The sequence below is a fragment of the Chiloscyllium plagiosum genome, chromosome 36 (assembly GCF_004010195.1).
Source record: "Chiloscyllium plagiosum isolate BGI_BamShark_2017 chromosome 36, ASM401019v2, whole genome shotgun sequence".
In the NCBI taxonomy this organism is placed as follows: Eukaryota; Metazoa; Chordata; class Chondrichthyes; order Orectolobiformes; family Hemiscylliidae; genus Chiloscyllium; species Chiloscyllium plagiosum.
This window is the reverse complement of record NC_057745.1, coordinates 1,620,873-1,637,547: the sequence shown is the minus strand read 5'-3', so window position 1 is coordinate 1,637,547 and position 16,675 is coordinate 1,620,873. Positions and strand designations below refer to the sequence as shown.

General features: G+C 38.4%; 1 protein-coding gene across 5 annotated transcripts in view; it reads left to right on the top strand.

Annotated features, from left to right (window-relative positions):
• The window catches only part of spg11 (SPG11 vesicle trafficking associated, spatacsin), a 140,898-nt gene that overhangs the window by 38,731 nt on the left and 85,492 nt on the right, over positions 1-16,675 (top strand). For all 5 annotated transcript variants that reach the window (XR_006309443.1, XM_043677119.1, XM_043677122.1 and 2 more), the window contains 4 exons: positions 1,599-1,714; positions 10,607-10,794; positions 11,443-11,653; positions 12,120-12,323. Coding sequence is in view for 4 of the 5 variants with exons in the window: in XM_043677119.1 (XP_043533054.1) it covers positions 1,599-1,714; positions 10,607-10,794; positions 11,443-11,653; positions 12,120-12,323 (719 nt within the window). In the remaining variant the exon portion in view is untranslated. The remainder of the gene's footprint in view (positions 1-1,598; positions 1,715-10,606; positions 10,795-11,442; positions 11,654-12,119; positions 12,324-16,675) is intronic.

Sequence of the window (16,675 nt, the reverse complement as noted above, 5' to 3'; positions counted from 1 at the left end):
GTTTAGGGTGAGAGGGGAAAGGAATAAGAGACCACTTTTTCACGCGGAAGGTGGTGCGTTTGTGGAATGGGCTGCCAGAAGAAGTCGTGGAGGTTGGTACAATTGCAACTTTTAACAGGCATCCAGATGGGTATATGAAATAGGAAGGGTTTAGAGAGATATGGACCGGGTGCTGGCAGGAGGGACTAGGTTGGGTTGGGATATCTGGTCGGCATGGACGAGTTGGACCGAATGGTCTGTTTCCGTGCTGTACATCTCTATCACTCTATTTGCGTGGGTAGTGTAATCTGATATCTTGTAGTGTTTGCATCTTTCAAGTTTGTTCCAAGAATCTTCCTTGTTCAGTAATGTACTGGGTGTTTATTGAAATCTGTTTGCAGTGCTCACCAGTTTATAGAATTAGTTTACAGCTGTGAGGGAAGCCACGACTGATGTTTTGGAAGTGCTCCAGTGAGATCAGAGGATAAGCTACAGTTTAAACTGATCCATGTGGTTTCATCGAGAAATGTGTAGATAATCAAAAATAACTACTTTAAAAAAGATGTTTTCATCGTGTTTGCCTAACAGAATGCTTTCTGGAGAAGACCTTCTCCCTCTATCACCCCTCCACCATTCTTGCCTTTTAGGTGAATTGGGGTTGAGGGTGAAGTTATCATTTCTTGGCTTCTATTTTGTGCTTCACGTTTAGCTGAAAAAACTGTTTCCCATTGATAACTTGTATAACACCCCTGTTTTGGACCTCAAACTGACTGTGGATAGGAGTAACCAGGAGGCTATCTAGAAAAGGGTAACTTACACTACTTCTGTTAGATATGATTAGGAGATTCCGGTGTTGGACTGGGGTGTACAAAGTTAAAAATCACACAACACCAGGTTATAGTCCAACAGGTTTAATTGGAAGCACACTAGCTTTCGGAGCGACGCTCCTTCATCATCACTATCACCTGATGAAGGAGCGTTGCTCCGAAAGCTAGTGTGTTTCTAATTAAACCTGTTGGACAATAACCTGGTGTTGTGATTTTTAACTCTGTTAGATGTAGCATGGAGTCTAACTGCAGCAATTGTGGTGTCATATCGAACTAGGTATGAGCAGCTCTCAAATTCTGTTGAAGGCACCAGGCACTTTTAAAATATATTTGACATGAATTTAAATGTGTACAGAGTCCCTGTAGGCAGGATCTAAGTACTTAAGGATCAATTATTCTATTCCCCAGTCAGTAACACAGATTAGTGGGATTCATGCATGCAAGGGCAATTTGTCATTCATTACTCTTGATTGGTCCTATTAGATGTTTGTAATGTGCTAAATTGCATAGCATAGTCTAAATCAGGAGTTACGCTAAGTTAACCTCAATCCGTGACTAATATCAGGAGCAGTTATTCATGGAATGAGTGAGCCCAACTAGGAGTGGCTTTTCTGGATAGGGTAAGATAAGACACAGCTGAAATGATACAAATTCTGGAATCATCCAAGGATCACTTAACTAATGTTATGGAGTGAACCATGGAAAATTGATGCATGGAAAGAACATTAACGGTCTCCATGAGCTGTAATTATTTTATGCCTGTTCCTGATGAATTCCTTACATTTTTTTAAGGTGGAAAATCTCCAGGACTGTTTATCTGAGGAAGAGAAGGAGTGGGTTAAGTTTGTTCACTTTGTAGAGAACCTATATTCCTCTACGCAAATCGTGGAATGTCCTTTACAGAACAGGTAAATTCATTTTTATATGATGCACAGTGGCTACCTGTGAATTATGAGCGAACATCTGGCTGAAACTTCCTTGTATTGTCAAAGGTGACAGCAGAAATTCGATGGGTGAAATCCAAAACTGAATTATTGTCTTATACTCCTTCATACATAATGTTAATACATGTTCAGCTTTAATCTCTTTCTGGGTGTGTGCAGTGAAGCAGAGGTGAAAAGTTTATTATTATGTTTGATACCTTGTCAAAGTTGCTGTGCTAGAAGGCAGAAACTGATTCTTTACATTGAATTTTGATGTGCTGCTCCATAACATTTAATAACTGAGCAGTTTTCTAATGCAGGGTAAAATCTAGAAATTTGCTTACATCTCTTCAACATTGAATTGTGAAATCGCATTGCAGTTTTCAATTTCTTCCTGTAAACTTTTTATAATTGGCTTTTTGTAATTTAAGAGAATTTTCAACTCCATCTTAGTTGTGCTTAAACAAGACCTCTACTGCCTCAACTTGAACATAACCTTCATGCTCCTCAATTGCTGCATAGTACATAGTACTTGATATTTTATAATTTATTTTTCCAGAATATGTTTTTCTCTTGCATTATTACAAATTGTGTCTCTCAGCTCTGTTGGTAGCATTGTTGCCTATGTTAGAAGGTTGTATGTCATGTCCCGTTTCAGATTTGTAAACCAAAGCCTGGATTGATGCTTCAGTTTGACTGAGGGGGACCTACACGATCAGAGGATTTTGAATAAGGCTTTAAAACTGTCCATATCTGCCCTATTGATGGTTGTACAAGGATCATGTGGCATTACTTTGAAAAGCAACAAAATTTTTCCCAGTATTCAGGCCAATATTTATCATTTCTATCAACATCACTTAAACAAATTACCCAGTCATTATCACAAAACTGGTGGGAGTTTATTACAACCAAATTGGTGGTGGCTTTTGCTGCATTACAGTAACTATACTTCAGGCAGTAAAATACTTTGGAATGTCCTCAGTTCATTAAATGTGCTGGATAATTGTATGTTTTAATTTGCAGAAAAATATTATTTGTTAAAAATATGCAGAAAACCCACTTATTAGTCAATTGGGTGCTCACTATCAAGATTGGTTCCTCCAGGCAAGAGGAAAATACTAGGGGTTGCAATCAGATAACATTGAATAGCAAGAGTAATTTTTTATACCCTGTCTTGGGTATTGTAGTGTACACATTCTTTCTGTTGTATAATTCATTTTTGAGAATTGTTCCAGAATGTGTTGATAGTTATTTTAATAATCAACCTGTTTAGGCACTTCATGACACACATCCCGAGATTAGGTAGGACCTGCAGCCACTGTGCCACAAGAGCACTTAGGATATCCTAAAGAGATATTTATAAGTATTTTCTAATCTGTCCTGTCCAGTGATGCTATTATACATTACTGGAGCAGATGTGATTTGAAACTGGGCCTCCTAGTCAAACACTATCAATGCTCCACACAAGCCCTTGAAGGATATATTTCTATGCAGTTCCTCCCTTGCACACTGATAACATTGCTCCTTGCTGAAGTCTCATTCAGCAGCATCAGCTGTCTTTGTAGCCTACCACAAATGATCATTCATGTAAAAGCCTTGGGTTGTTACCCATGCAACTGAACCCAATGATGTCTTTTCCTGACATTTATGCACGTGACTTCCCACAAGATTGATAAGATAATGATCAGAAATTGAATGTTTGCCTTTTATTTCACCCTCTGCAACCCAGAAATGATTAGGTTATTTGTCACATTTGTACTATAGAAGTCCTGAAGTGACTTAATCTAATATTTAGATGGTGTAGATTGTATTGGGCTGCAGAGTTTATTTTGTTATGCAAGGTATGTGAGACAATCAGCCTTGGCATCTTTTGAAAACATTAACATTAAAGATCTGGAATATGTTTTCTCCTTATCCTTTTTTAAATATGGAAGTTTGACAACAATCCACTAACCATTACATTTAGTTGTAAGCACTGTTGGTACGTTTATAGTCTATTACTATTATTTAGGAACTTGGCTTTGAAAATGGAGGAAGAGCAGGTTTTAGTTTTTAGTTGTGTGAAGGAATGAGGTTATTGGCAAAAGTCAGAAGTCATTTTGAGCAGAGAACTAAAGGAAGCATGTGACTTAATTTAAATAACTTGAGTAGCTAATTAGGAAGCAAATTGTTGAATGTCTACAAAGTCAAGCTTTATGAGACAGATGGTCACGGGTCACTAATAAATTGAGTACAGAAGATCAGTCATCCCCTCAGAACGGCAGTTTGCTAGTTTCGACAAGTCCTCAGCCAGAGAGTTTGGTTTGTATTGTTCTTCAGACCGAGTATGTGAGATTTGTAGAAGTTTCCAGACTCAGTTGTTCGAAACGTCCATACTTTCGCATTAGCAATGTAGCTTCAGGTCATCAGAGCTTAAAAGAAGCGTTGAGGTGCTTCTGCAATCCATGGAGGAGTCAAAGAAAGGTCATTTTGAGTTAGAAATTAAAACGTTGGGACTTCCTTGAGATCGAGTGACTGTAAGGGATATTGTAGCGAAAAGGGTTGAGTATTTTTACTGATTATATGCGGATCTTTATTTATATATACTGTATATGTAGTTATATTTTCCTTTGTGTGCATATGTTTGGTGACTGCGCATTCCTCCTGTAATTAAAGTGCAAAAATCAAATTTATTAATCAAGCCAGGTTTCACTCCGATCTGACTTGTGTAGTATTGTCATTAGCTGGGGTCAATATCCATTCTGGAGTACTCCTATTATCACCTCAGAAGCTTTCTACACAATTTTAAATGACAAACTGTTTTGAGATTGAGTGTTTTAATTGTGCTTTTACTGATGGCCAAATGCCCTTCTCCAGGTCACTTCTGAGCCAAGTTATTGTGGCTAGCAAACTGCAGTGTTTTTAGTCATTTTATTCAGGAAAGGAATGAATGGAGATATCAAGTTAACTGATTTTATTAGTGAACTTTCTAAACTTCCCTTGTTGGTGTAACTTTGTCAGGATGTAATAGCATTGCTATGACCTCTCATGCTCAGCAAAGTGAGGACAGGGGACCTTGTCCCCACTTCCTTTATTTCTATGACATTCTGGTAATTTACAAAATATGTAAGCTGTTTTGAAATGCTTAACAATCTAATTGGATTTTTTTTTCTAGTAGGAGACTTGTATTGTGTATAGAGCATGTAGCTATTGGAAAGAATTAGAATTACCTTAATAAGCTCATTGCATATGAGTATTGAAACACTTAAGTTTCCATTAATAAAATTAATGTCTGAAAAAAGTGATAACTATCATTGAACTATCATTATAAATTACTTTATAATTTTTTACAAAGGGGAGCCTATTTATAGAGCGAGTGTAAAGTTCTAATAATGATAAAGTAGAAAGAGAGATTTTCTAGATTCTATGAAATTGCTCTATCAGGTTACTTGAAGTATTTCTGCATGTGATACATAGGAGTAGTGTTTTATCTCAATTAGTTTTCCAAATACTGCCCCCATCCTCACCCCCACACGTGCACGTCTGTCATAATCATACAGCATGGAAACGGGTCATTTGGTCCAACCAGTCTATGCCTACTATAAACCCAAACTAAACTAGTCCCAGCTGTCAGCAATTGGCCCATATCCCTCCAAACATTTCTTAATTATCTATTTATCCAAATGTCTTTTAAATGTTGTAACAGTACTCACATCTGCTATCTCTATAATTCATTCCACACATTAACCACTCTGTGCAAAACAAAAAGTTGCCCCTTGTGTCTTTTTTAAAGTCTTTTCTCCTCGCACCGTAAAAATATGCTCCTAGTCTTGAAATCTTCACCCGAGAGGAAAGACACCTTATCTATGCCCCTCATTATTTTCTGAACCTTAAAACAGCATTTTAAAAGGCACATAGATGAGTACATGCATAGGAAGGACTTAAAGGGATACGGGCCAAATGCTGACAAATGCTTCTAGATTAATTTAGCACGTCTGGTTGGCATGGATGAGTTGGATCGAAAGGTTTGTTTCTGTGCTGTATATCTCTGTCACTCTGTAAGGTCACCCCTTGACCACCTCCACTCCAGTGAAAAAGGTCCCAGCCTTTTTTATAATTCAATCCTTCAGGGACCAATTACTTAGAAGATTTCAGTTTGTGGAACTTATAACCGATAAAAGATTAGCAATCTGAAGGTTATTGCAATAAAGAAAGTTGAGGGTTTGTGGGAAAGTTCATGGCAGACTTTTAAAGGACTCATTAGATTGTCTCCACAGTCCAAGGTAATGAAACTGCCTGGACTTAGTGAGTAGAACATTAAAGAGTTGAGATGGGGTATAATTTATGTGGTATGAGTTTGTATGATACAGATTCAGTTGACATTTTCTTTTGTGTATTTTAGGCCTTGCTAACTGCCTCCTTTTGTATAATACATTTTTGTTGTTGAATAAATCTGCAGTCTAATGATAATTTGACTCAGTGACTGACCACCATATTAACCAACTAAACAAAAAAAAATCAAACCAGATTTTATTCTGGAATCTGACTCCGTACTTCCATCAGCTGGGATAATTGTGTCAATGTCTATTATTGATATGTTAAAAAATCTTACACCTGTAAGTGCTACTCATCTTGATTCTTGGATACCGGCCCTGCTCTAATTACATCCTCCTTCCTGGTACTGAGAGTCCTCTGCTAAGTTTAAATAGACAAGTTACATTGCCAATAGGAATTTATAAGGACAGATGTATCATTTCATAAATTGTGAACCGAGTTCAATTATTGTCCCACACTCCCTGCTTCAACTGAAGATTGGTTTTGGCCTTGACTCTGAGTGGAGTGTCACAGAAGTCGGCTTTCAGCTCATTGTGCTTGTTCCAGTATTTCAGAAGAACTGCTCTATTAATAGAAACTCATTCTGTATTTACAGATTGGATTTTCATTTCTGCAAGTTCATTGGCTTCTGTAGGTTGTTTTACGTTGCCTGTGTATGTCTGTCACTTCGGGCTATTCAGGTAGTGCTGACTTATTTATTTTTAATAATTAAAAGTGGCTTTATAATTTCCTGCACTAGACTTCATGAAACTCTGTGTTCCTGATGATACTGTTACGAGCTGAGGTAAACAAGGGTTATGGAGATAAGGCAGGAACAGAATACTGATTGAGGATGATCGGCCATGATCATAATGAATGGTGGTGCAGGCTCGAAGGGCAGAATGGCCTACTCCTGCACCTATTGTCTATTGTCTAAACCCCTCTGCTAATTTATACCCTACACACTGAGAAACTCATCTCGTGTCGTAATCTGTTAAATTTCGAGAGGAAATGAACTATCCCAGAGGTCACTATTTAAAGTAATTATTAACAATTTTATTCTTTAAGTCCAACAGAAAATATTAAAATCAATAACTATTTACAACTCCTTTCTCTTAAACCTACCTTTTATCTCCCCACTCTACAATACTTGTCAAGTCTTAAAAACCCTGATTTATGGTTTACAAAAAGAAATTCGAATTTTAAAACCAGCCAGCTGTCAAATCTTCTCTTTGTATCTTCCTCCGTAGATTTTCCTCTGTCATGTTTTCTTCAGTATTTCCCTTCACAGGCCTTTCATATGAGGAGGTACCTTTTTAGAGAGCTATTCATCTCGCAGTCTATACTTGTTGGTTTTCTTGGCAGTTCTCCCCCAACTGTTCAAAAGGGCCTGTTTTATACCCCAAAACATCAATCATTTCATTAGTTTGATGTTGTCAAAATACTAAATTCAAATTTGATTGGATCTTGGTATCTGAGGGCATAATTTTAAACTGGCAGAACTTGAATTTGTTTTTTGTATCATGGCAACTCATCTGCACTATTGGTTTCATGGTCAAATGTTACATTTTAAATTCTTTTAGCACACTTTGTGCCGGACAGAAATTTGAGCTCCCTTAAAGGTACAGTACAAACCTACACCTTCACAACAATATTCTATTTGCCAGGCTGGCATTTCATTCCCTTGTTTCTGAGAGCCATAAAGTCTCTCACCTTCAAATTAGTGCATTTGCTTTCACTGCTTTGTTTTGTGGTCTTGCAAGTTTTCCTTCTTGGTCAGTTGTGACTTTTATGTAATTGGATGGATTCACACTTGGCATCATTTATGTAGTTTTGTTGTTTTAAAGTTCAGTTCTTTTAGTAGAGGTGCATGAGAAATGTTCAAAGTTTGTGAGAAGATTTGTAGCTCGGGTGCTCGTTGTTGTGGTTCTGTTTGCCGAGCTGGGAATTTGTGTTGCAGACGTTTCGTCCCCTGTCTAGGTGACATCCTCAGTGCTTGGGAGCCTCCTGTGAAGCGCTTCTGTGATCTTTCCTCCGGCATTTGTAGTGGTTTGAATCTGCTGCTTTCGGTTGTCAGTTCCAGCTGTCTGTTGCAGTGGTCGGTATATTGGGTCCAGGTCGATGTGCTTATTGATTGATTGAATCGGAGGATGAGTGCCATGCCTCTAGGAATTCCCTGGCTGATCTGTTTGGCTTGTCCTATAATAGTAGTGTTGTCCCAGTCGAACTCATGTTGCTTGTCTTCTGTGTATGTGGCTACTAAGGATAGCTGGTCGTGTCGTTTCGTGGCTAGGTGGTGTTCATGGATGCGGATCGTTAGCTGTCTTCATGTTTGTCCTTAGTGTGGCTAGTCCTTTGGGTTGTGGTATGTCCTCGTTCATTGTCTTTCCCTTAGGCATCTGTAAATGAAATTGCGCGGGTATCCGTTTTTGGCTAAATGTTTTCAGGAAGCAACGGCATAATGACAATGCTGCTGGACTAATGATGACAAGAGCCAGGAAATGATCTGGGAACCTGAGTTCAAATCCCATCATAGCTGATTAATGATCTTGATGAACAATTGCCTTAAATTCCCATTTGGTTCATCAACATGCTTAGGGCTCTCTTATGGTGCGGTAGTAGTGTCCCTCCCACTGGACTGGGAGATATGGGTTCAAGGCCCACCTACGCCAGAAGTGTGTAGTGGCATCTCTTAAAGGGTTGTTTAGAAAAATAAGTTAATAAAAAATTTAGTTTTTATTTAAACTTTATAAGCTCCACTTTGTTTCACCGATAATGCAGTAAATGTGAAGTATATAGTGAAGAATAGTGAAGCAATTCTCTCTAGGGAAGTAACCCAAATTAACTCCTTTCAGCCAAACTATGGAAGTGTTACAATTGGTGTACTCCTGAATTTGACTGAGTTACTATTTACTAACCTCAATGGCTATGTCTACATCCGTTGGATGAACTGGGCAGAGATGCCTAAAATGTTTAGATAAACCAACTGACATATGGTCAAAATTGACAGTAATTTTAAAAAATGGGATATTGCACAGCATCAAAACTTACACTAATTAGAGTCACAGAGATGTACAGCACGGAAACAGACCCTTCAGTCCCTGCCAACCAGATATCCCCACCTGCCAGCGCACGGCCCATATCCCTCCAAACCCTCCTTATTCATATACCCATCGAGGTGCCTTTAAAATGTTGCAATTGTACTAGCCTCCACCATTTCCTCTGGCAGCCCATTCCACACATGCACCAACCTCTGCGTGAAAAAGTTGCCTCTTGGGTCTCTTTTATATCTTTCCCTTCTCACCCTAAATCTATGCCCTTTAGTTCTGGACTCCCCCACCCCAGGGAAAAGACCTTATCTATTTACCCTATCCATGCCCCTCATGATTTTATAAACCTCTATAAGGTCACCCCTCCACCTCCGCTCCAGGGAAAACAGCCCCAGCCTGTTCAACCTCTCCCTAGAGCTCAAATCCTCTGACCCTGGCAACTTTCTTGTAAATCTTTTCTGAACCCTTTCAAGTTTCATAACATCTTTCCAATAGGAAGGAGACCAGATTTGCACGCAATATTACCAAAAGTGACCTAACCAATGTCCTGTACAGCTGCAACATGACCTCCCAACTCCTGTGCTCAATGCACTGACCAATAAAGGAAAGCATACCAAACGCCGCCTTCGCTATGCTATTTACCTGTGACTCAACTTTCAAGGAGCTATGAACCTGCACTCCAAGGTCTCTTTGTTCAGCAACACTCCCAAGGAAGTTACCAATAAGTGTATCAGTCCTGCTAAGATTTGCTTTCCCAAAATGCAGCACCTTGCATTTATCTAAATTAAATTCCATCTGCCACTTCTCAGCCCATTGGCTCATCTGATCAAGATCCTGTTGTACTCTGAGGTAACCTTCGCTGTCCACTACACCTCCAAATTTGGTGTCATCTGCAAACTTACTAACTATACCTCTTATGCTCACATCCAAATCATTTATGTAAATGACAAAAAGTAGTGGACCCAGCAATGATCCTTATGGCACTCCACTGGTCACAGGCCTCCAATCTGAAAAACAACCTTCTATCACCACCCTCTGTCTTCTACCTTTCAGCCAGTTCTGTATCCAAATGGCTTGTTTCCCCTCTATTCCATGAGATCTGACCTTGCTAACCAGAATCCCAAGAGGGAACCTAGTCGAATGCTTTACTGAAGTCCATGTAGATCATGTCTACTGCACTGCCCTCATCAATCCTCTTTGTAACTTCTTCAAAAAATTCAAATCAAGTTTGTGAGACATGATTTTCTACACACAAAGCCAGGAGATGTGAAAGTTAGCATTATTGGGAATCCTATAAGAAATATTGCAGCACTGGTCATGTAAAGAATACTAACATTATGTACATAAGAAATCAAAATGCTGGTCTCTTAGAATTTTGGAGCAGGAAAGGAACTGAGGTATTTGGCTTTTGGAATTTTTTTGCTATCTTTCTAGCTTTAGCAATGACTAAGTAAATATCTTTTCAGCAACATATCTATGATCAATTATGAGCAGGAATTTCGTGAAAAATATTGATTTTTGTGGGCCTTTCCAGTGTTTTGCAGGCTGAAAATATTGATCCCAGTTTTGCAGCTGTCCTGGAACCTATTATAAACTCTGATGTTGGGAATACTGAACATGGAGAAAGAGATTCAAACTGTTGTGTAGTCATTTTGGATTGGGCCAAATGGTGGGATAAGGTGGCAAAAGAGCAAATAAAGTTATGTAGAGAATTGGATGTGGGTAAGTATGGAATATATTTAGTACGTACATCAGTGGATATAGAGGGACCTCAATTATCTGGCATTCAGTTAACCGAATTTCGGATTATCTGAACGGGATCGCAAGGTCCCGATGTGTGGCTAGCTGTTTTCTGGCATTGATTATCTGACATTCGATTAACCCAACAAAATACTCCCATTCATGTCCTTCAGATAATCAAGGTTCCTCTGTATATGACAACATCTTGTTTGTTTGGTGCAATTTCAAAAAGCAGCCTTTGGATTAGTTTTGTAATGAGGTTTAGTTTCTTGTGTGGTGAGATTTGAGCAGTTCTAACTTTACCTTTGTTTCTTTTAATCCCATATTCCCTACTTCATTGTTAAGGTTTCAAAATTGTGCCTCAATAAAATCCCTTGTAAGGATGAAGAACTTAACTGTTTTGGAGAAATTGCAATAATTTCAATTTTCTAATACTGAATATCAGCCTTGTGTCTCTCTTCTGGACTGTCTCTCTATCCAAGGCCTAATTGTCACATAACATCATACGTTTTCATTTGGTTGCTTAGAATTTACGATGTATTTATCCTGTTCTGGGTGCCGTTATTTTTCTGTCATTTTTAAAACTACTGTTTGTTACTTCCTTTATTAATTGCTGATCCTGTTACACAGATCTCCCCGCAGCAATTCAATTTTGTAGTCCTGAGGTATTGTGGACCAGCCTCACATCCAGGCATTGTTGGGCCAAAGTTCGTGACTGGATTGAAATGTTCCAAAGTAGTGAGAATTCTGCAAATTGGCCACCTCTGTCCCCTGATATTGTGAATCAGAGCACACATTGCAGTAACTACATGAGAAATGAGATATTGGACATATTGGCAAGGTAAATACCTCTGAGTTCATGAATATAAGTGCCAACATAGCATTAAAAGCCTAGTTTTTTTTTTGAATACCCCCAGTTGAAGTAAAATCGGTAATATAGTGAACGAACTGCAAAGGCCTTTAATATTAGGAATGTAGAGACTGAGCCTTTCTTTCTACCATAATTCTGTTATGCCAATGGCTATTGTTAATTGTAGAATAAATCACTGCTGTTGTCAATCTTTTCAATTGTTGCTGGTAAGTTGTTTAATTGACCTCACAACAGTCCATGGGCCCACGTTTTAAAAAAAAAGTTCAAGTTTACTTTTTTAAAGAAAATTTAGTTATTATTCTCAAATTTTGAGGATTGAGTTGCCAAAATGTACAGACTTTTTTTTGTTATCTGTGGACGAGAAGTAGCGTGATTTGTGAATTTATTACTGCAACCTCTTGTCAGTTTGATTTTGTTTTTATATTTGTCTCGACAGAAAAGGAGTATTCATCCCTTCAGAGCTAGCCAACTTTCGACAGTTCCTGGTCAGACTAAGTTGCGCAGGGGGAGTGATGCAGAAATCTCACCCAGTTCCTGTTTACCAGTCTCCTGATGGGCTTGACTTCTACAGCTGTTTCATCCTCTTCTGCCTTGAGCATGAGCTACGCTATCTTTTGTATGTTTATCTGGATTATTACGGGTGAGTAGATTTCTAGAGATTGGTTTGGGGTATAATTTATTCCAGCAGTGGTGGTGATGCGGCCAAGAGTGGTCACGGCAGTGTAGCATGGACCCGAGGCATTGGGGTGGAGGAGTCCGGATCCAGGTCATGGCTGAGCTAAGGTGGGAGCTGTTCCAAACACCACCAAACTTCATTGAGATAAGACTATAAGATGAACTTCACTGGTTTATCTTTCTGGCTTTATATTCTGTGTTTTGGTTTATTTTCTGTGTTTTAAGCTGCTGTCAGAGTGGCGACACTAAACAACACTTTTCACAGTATTTGTAATAATTACACGTGACAGTAAATCAAATCAAAACTTGAATTTTATTCCTTTTAAATGAGGACTAAAATTCGAGAGGAATAGTCTGATGAAGGATTGATTCTTGGCTTTCTCTATTCCATGCCTCAAAATTACAAATTTGTCAAAAATGTTGAATGATAGTGGGGTTCAGCCACTGCTATTTAGAAAGAATTAAAGAATCTAATTTGTTAAGAATGAAATAGTCAGAAAGTGCTGGAAACATATTCAGTATCTATGCAATATCTGTAGGGAGAGGGATAGTGTTAAAGATTTCGATCCATGCTCGCATTCGTTTCTGATGACGACGGATCTTTGACCTGAAATGTTAGCTGTGTTTTTCTCAATGTGTATGTGCCGTCCTGCATGGACCAAGTTTGAATCTTAGGCCGTGCTTGTTGATCTCTGCTTGAGGTTTATATCTGTGTTAGAAATGCAGGACCCTATAAAAGGGTAAACCAGAAGTTATTTTTATCAACCTGGTTAAACATAACATGACATAGGGCTTAACCCCAGGCCTCCTGGCTCAGTGGTAGGGATATTACCACTGAGCAACAAGTTCCCCTGACAGGTCACCATAATAGCTCCAGAACTGATTGAGAGCAGGTAATGCTCATTGGACTTCATTTTTAGAGCAGTTTCTTGGAACCGTCTTGTGGTGCAGTGATAATGTCTCTACCCCTGGACCTTGAGGCCTGCATTCAAGTCCCACCTGCTCCAGAGCTGTGCCATAATATATCTGTGCAAGTTGATTAAAAATACTTTATAGTCATTTCTAATGTTTAGGCATTAATCCGAGACTCTGTGCTGCCTTGAGTGCATGAAAGATCCCATTGCGTTATTGTAAAGGGGAGCATAGAAGTTCTTGAGTGTCTGGCTGACATTGGTTCAGAGAATGTCTGCTAAAATACATTAGTTAAATGTCACATTAGCTGTTGTCTGCTGCATTTCAATAGTCGCTACATCACATTGGCTGTAAAGCAGTTGGACAAGTCCTTCTGTCATGAAAGTGCAAGTGTTTCTTTCATTCTTGCAATCCTGGAAAGGATGCATACTTAGCAATAGATACTTCAAAGTAAGTCACAATGTAAGACATTTGGAAATGGTTTGGAACACTTGGAAAAAGGTTATTATGGTATAAAGCAATTAATTTCTTCATAATTGTGTTTGGAAATTAGATGAGGATAGGCTAAGCTGAACTGTGATGCTCTACATAGTTAAATAGCTAGCTGCTGGCCATGTTTGGGCTCAAGAAGTGTGACCACTTAGATGAGATAACAAAGGGAAATGGAATCATGCTGCAACAAAACCAACCATCATCTAAAGAGGAAAGGAATATAGTTGGAGATTAAGGAATTGGTTATTGTTTAAAAATGCAGTTCTTCCATGAAGGTGTCTCTTTAAACAGTGAACATGTCTATGTGGCTAGGTGAGCGGATCCAGCAATTAACAATTTATTAACTAGATAATCAGACTAAATTATTTCCACTTATCATTGACAATCAATGTTTATGTAAAAGATATAAATGTTCTTTACTGCTTTACTCAGAGTGTGATTTGAAGAAGCGCGAAAGAATACAGACTAAAAATTCAACAATGTGTTTTATAAGCCTGCCTTTACTGCAGCTCACACTTAGGTCCTGGCCATGTTTTACAGAATGTAACCAAAAACAATCTTTTCCATAAACTTGAGATTGATTCTCTCCCCTGCTAATATACCAATAGTGCATCCTTTTAATCTTCTGCCAGCTCCAGTATGAATTATTTGGACTCTGAGGTCACAACTTCCAGGGTTAAGTTCTATGGGGTATCCATCCAGGAGCAGCTCTTTCCAGTTGCTGGAAGAGGCCATGGTAATAGCTATTGTTAAAGATAAAATGCGTCAGAGGAAATAAGTTTAAATATTGAAGTTCTGTAATGCCAAGCTTGTAATTTACAACTGCAGATTTTGGAAGGAAAGGAAGATCATTTTGTAAAGATCTCTTGCACAACCAACTGCAAAATGTAAACAAACTTCTTCAGGATCTACTAGGATTAGTGATCAGGAACACTGACTGGATATCAGGTAGAACAGTAAAGTTCTCCTGTTTCTGTCCCATAGTGGCAAGCTGTGAATAACCCAAATTGTTTAAAAAAAACCCTGCTGAAGTTGATTGCTTTCTCCTTGATAGGCCCAATTACTTGTCAGCCTGGTATGATCCAGTTCACAAGTGTCTGCACACTGCAAAGCAAGGTTTGATTTGTCTTTGTTTTCTTCAGGGTGGATCCAAAGCTGCCAGGAATCCCTAACTCAGTTTCTGTGGGAATCTAGTGCAGTGTTTGCTTCAAATTAAGTTTTTTTTTCCTGCGGTGTAGCATTGCTGTAAGCACATTTAACCACCACCTTTGCCTGTGTTACAAAAAAAACTGTGATAACAAATCAAAATATTTCATTGGCTGTGCAGAGTATTGTTAAATTTGGAGGCTTTGCACCTCTTCTTTTATAAATGCAAGATTTTCTTTTAATTCGGATTCTGGAAGAACTTTATTCACAAGCTGGTTGCCAGCAATTACAAATGCAAAATTCATCATCTTTATCCCTAGGTTAATACCCACAAATAATTCTCAGTAGCTGGAATCAGGAGCCAGGTTTGTGAATACTGACAGCTGGCTCGTAAAGTGCTAGTCCATCCTGATCCAAATTAAAACAACACCAGTTTGAAGGCAGCTTCCTTATTATGTAGACTTTTAGCGCTATAAGTGGAATAATGGTTCTCATGTTGTAACTATTCTTTCAGATTACTCTTTTGAGCTGAACATTACTTAAATCCCCAAACCAGCTTAGAATTTGATTTAAAATGAGTTCTTGTAACTACCAGATGTTACAATAGCTGTTATGTTTTTACAATTGATGGGTGTTTCTGTTGGGATTTTCACTGGATTGGTGAGACTTGAAGATCATGAATAGGACTGAGGCAGACTTTGTTCATGAGTTGAATTCATAACTCTGTCTTGCAGTTTTGCCTCTGCATTCTGTTTTCCCTCTCAATTCTTCAGATGGAGATTCAAGAATATCTTGAAATAGGAAATATCCCAATCCACCTCATGAGCTTTCTTTTTTTTTGAGGAATTGAAAATGAAGCATGATTAATTATTGGAGAACTGAGCCTATTTTACTTTCTTTTTAAAAAGCACATGTTCTTTTTAAATTGCTTGACTCATTGTGTGTCTATTTATTGGTGATTCTGTGAGATTTTTCTCATGTTATTTGTATAACACAGGAGGAAGGGAATTAAACTAACTTAAAGATTTGGGTGCAGCTGAAATTTTATTGACTCATTATAATGAATCAATTTTCAGACTAGTGTCACTTTTCTTTGGTAGTTTTGGGATAACTGCCTCTGTCATCAACATTGCATTGTGCACAGTTTGCAAAAGTGGCCTGCCGTGGCTTTTGCTTATCTTAAACAAATTAATCCCACTAAGCTATGATTTTAGAATTGTGATGTCTCATTCTGATGGTTGGTTAAGAGATATGCTTTCTGTTCCTCTCTTACCTCTGTGCAGGCAAAATAATGCCGTCATAAAACACTTGGGCGGTAATAGCGTAAAAGTAACTCCTCTGTACTTATTGGCAACCAATTTTTGGTGGAGCTACTTGGAGTAAAACATCATTTAAATGTCTACAATAATACTCTTCAAGTGTAGACCCCAGATGATCCAAAAACATCATTTTAGAGCTTTATAATTTTAATATTGTGCAATTAGTTTATCTGTTGTGGGTTTAGTTTGCTATTCCTTATTTCCTTTCCTCTAACCCTATAAACTACTGTAGCGGCTATGGCAGTAGCGAGCCAGGAATCCTGACGTCAGGGATTCAAATTGCAACGTGGCAAGTTTTGAGATTAATTCAATAAATCTGTCAAAATGACCCAAGAAGCAGTTAGGTTGTCACTGAAGTCTATCTGGTTTGCTAACATCCCTCAAGAAAGGCCAGTGTATTTTGTACAGAATGGTTGAACCACCTGGTCCAGCAAAGTTGCCTCTACTT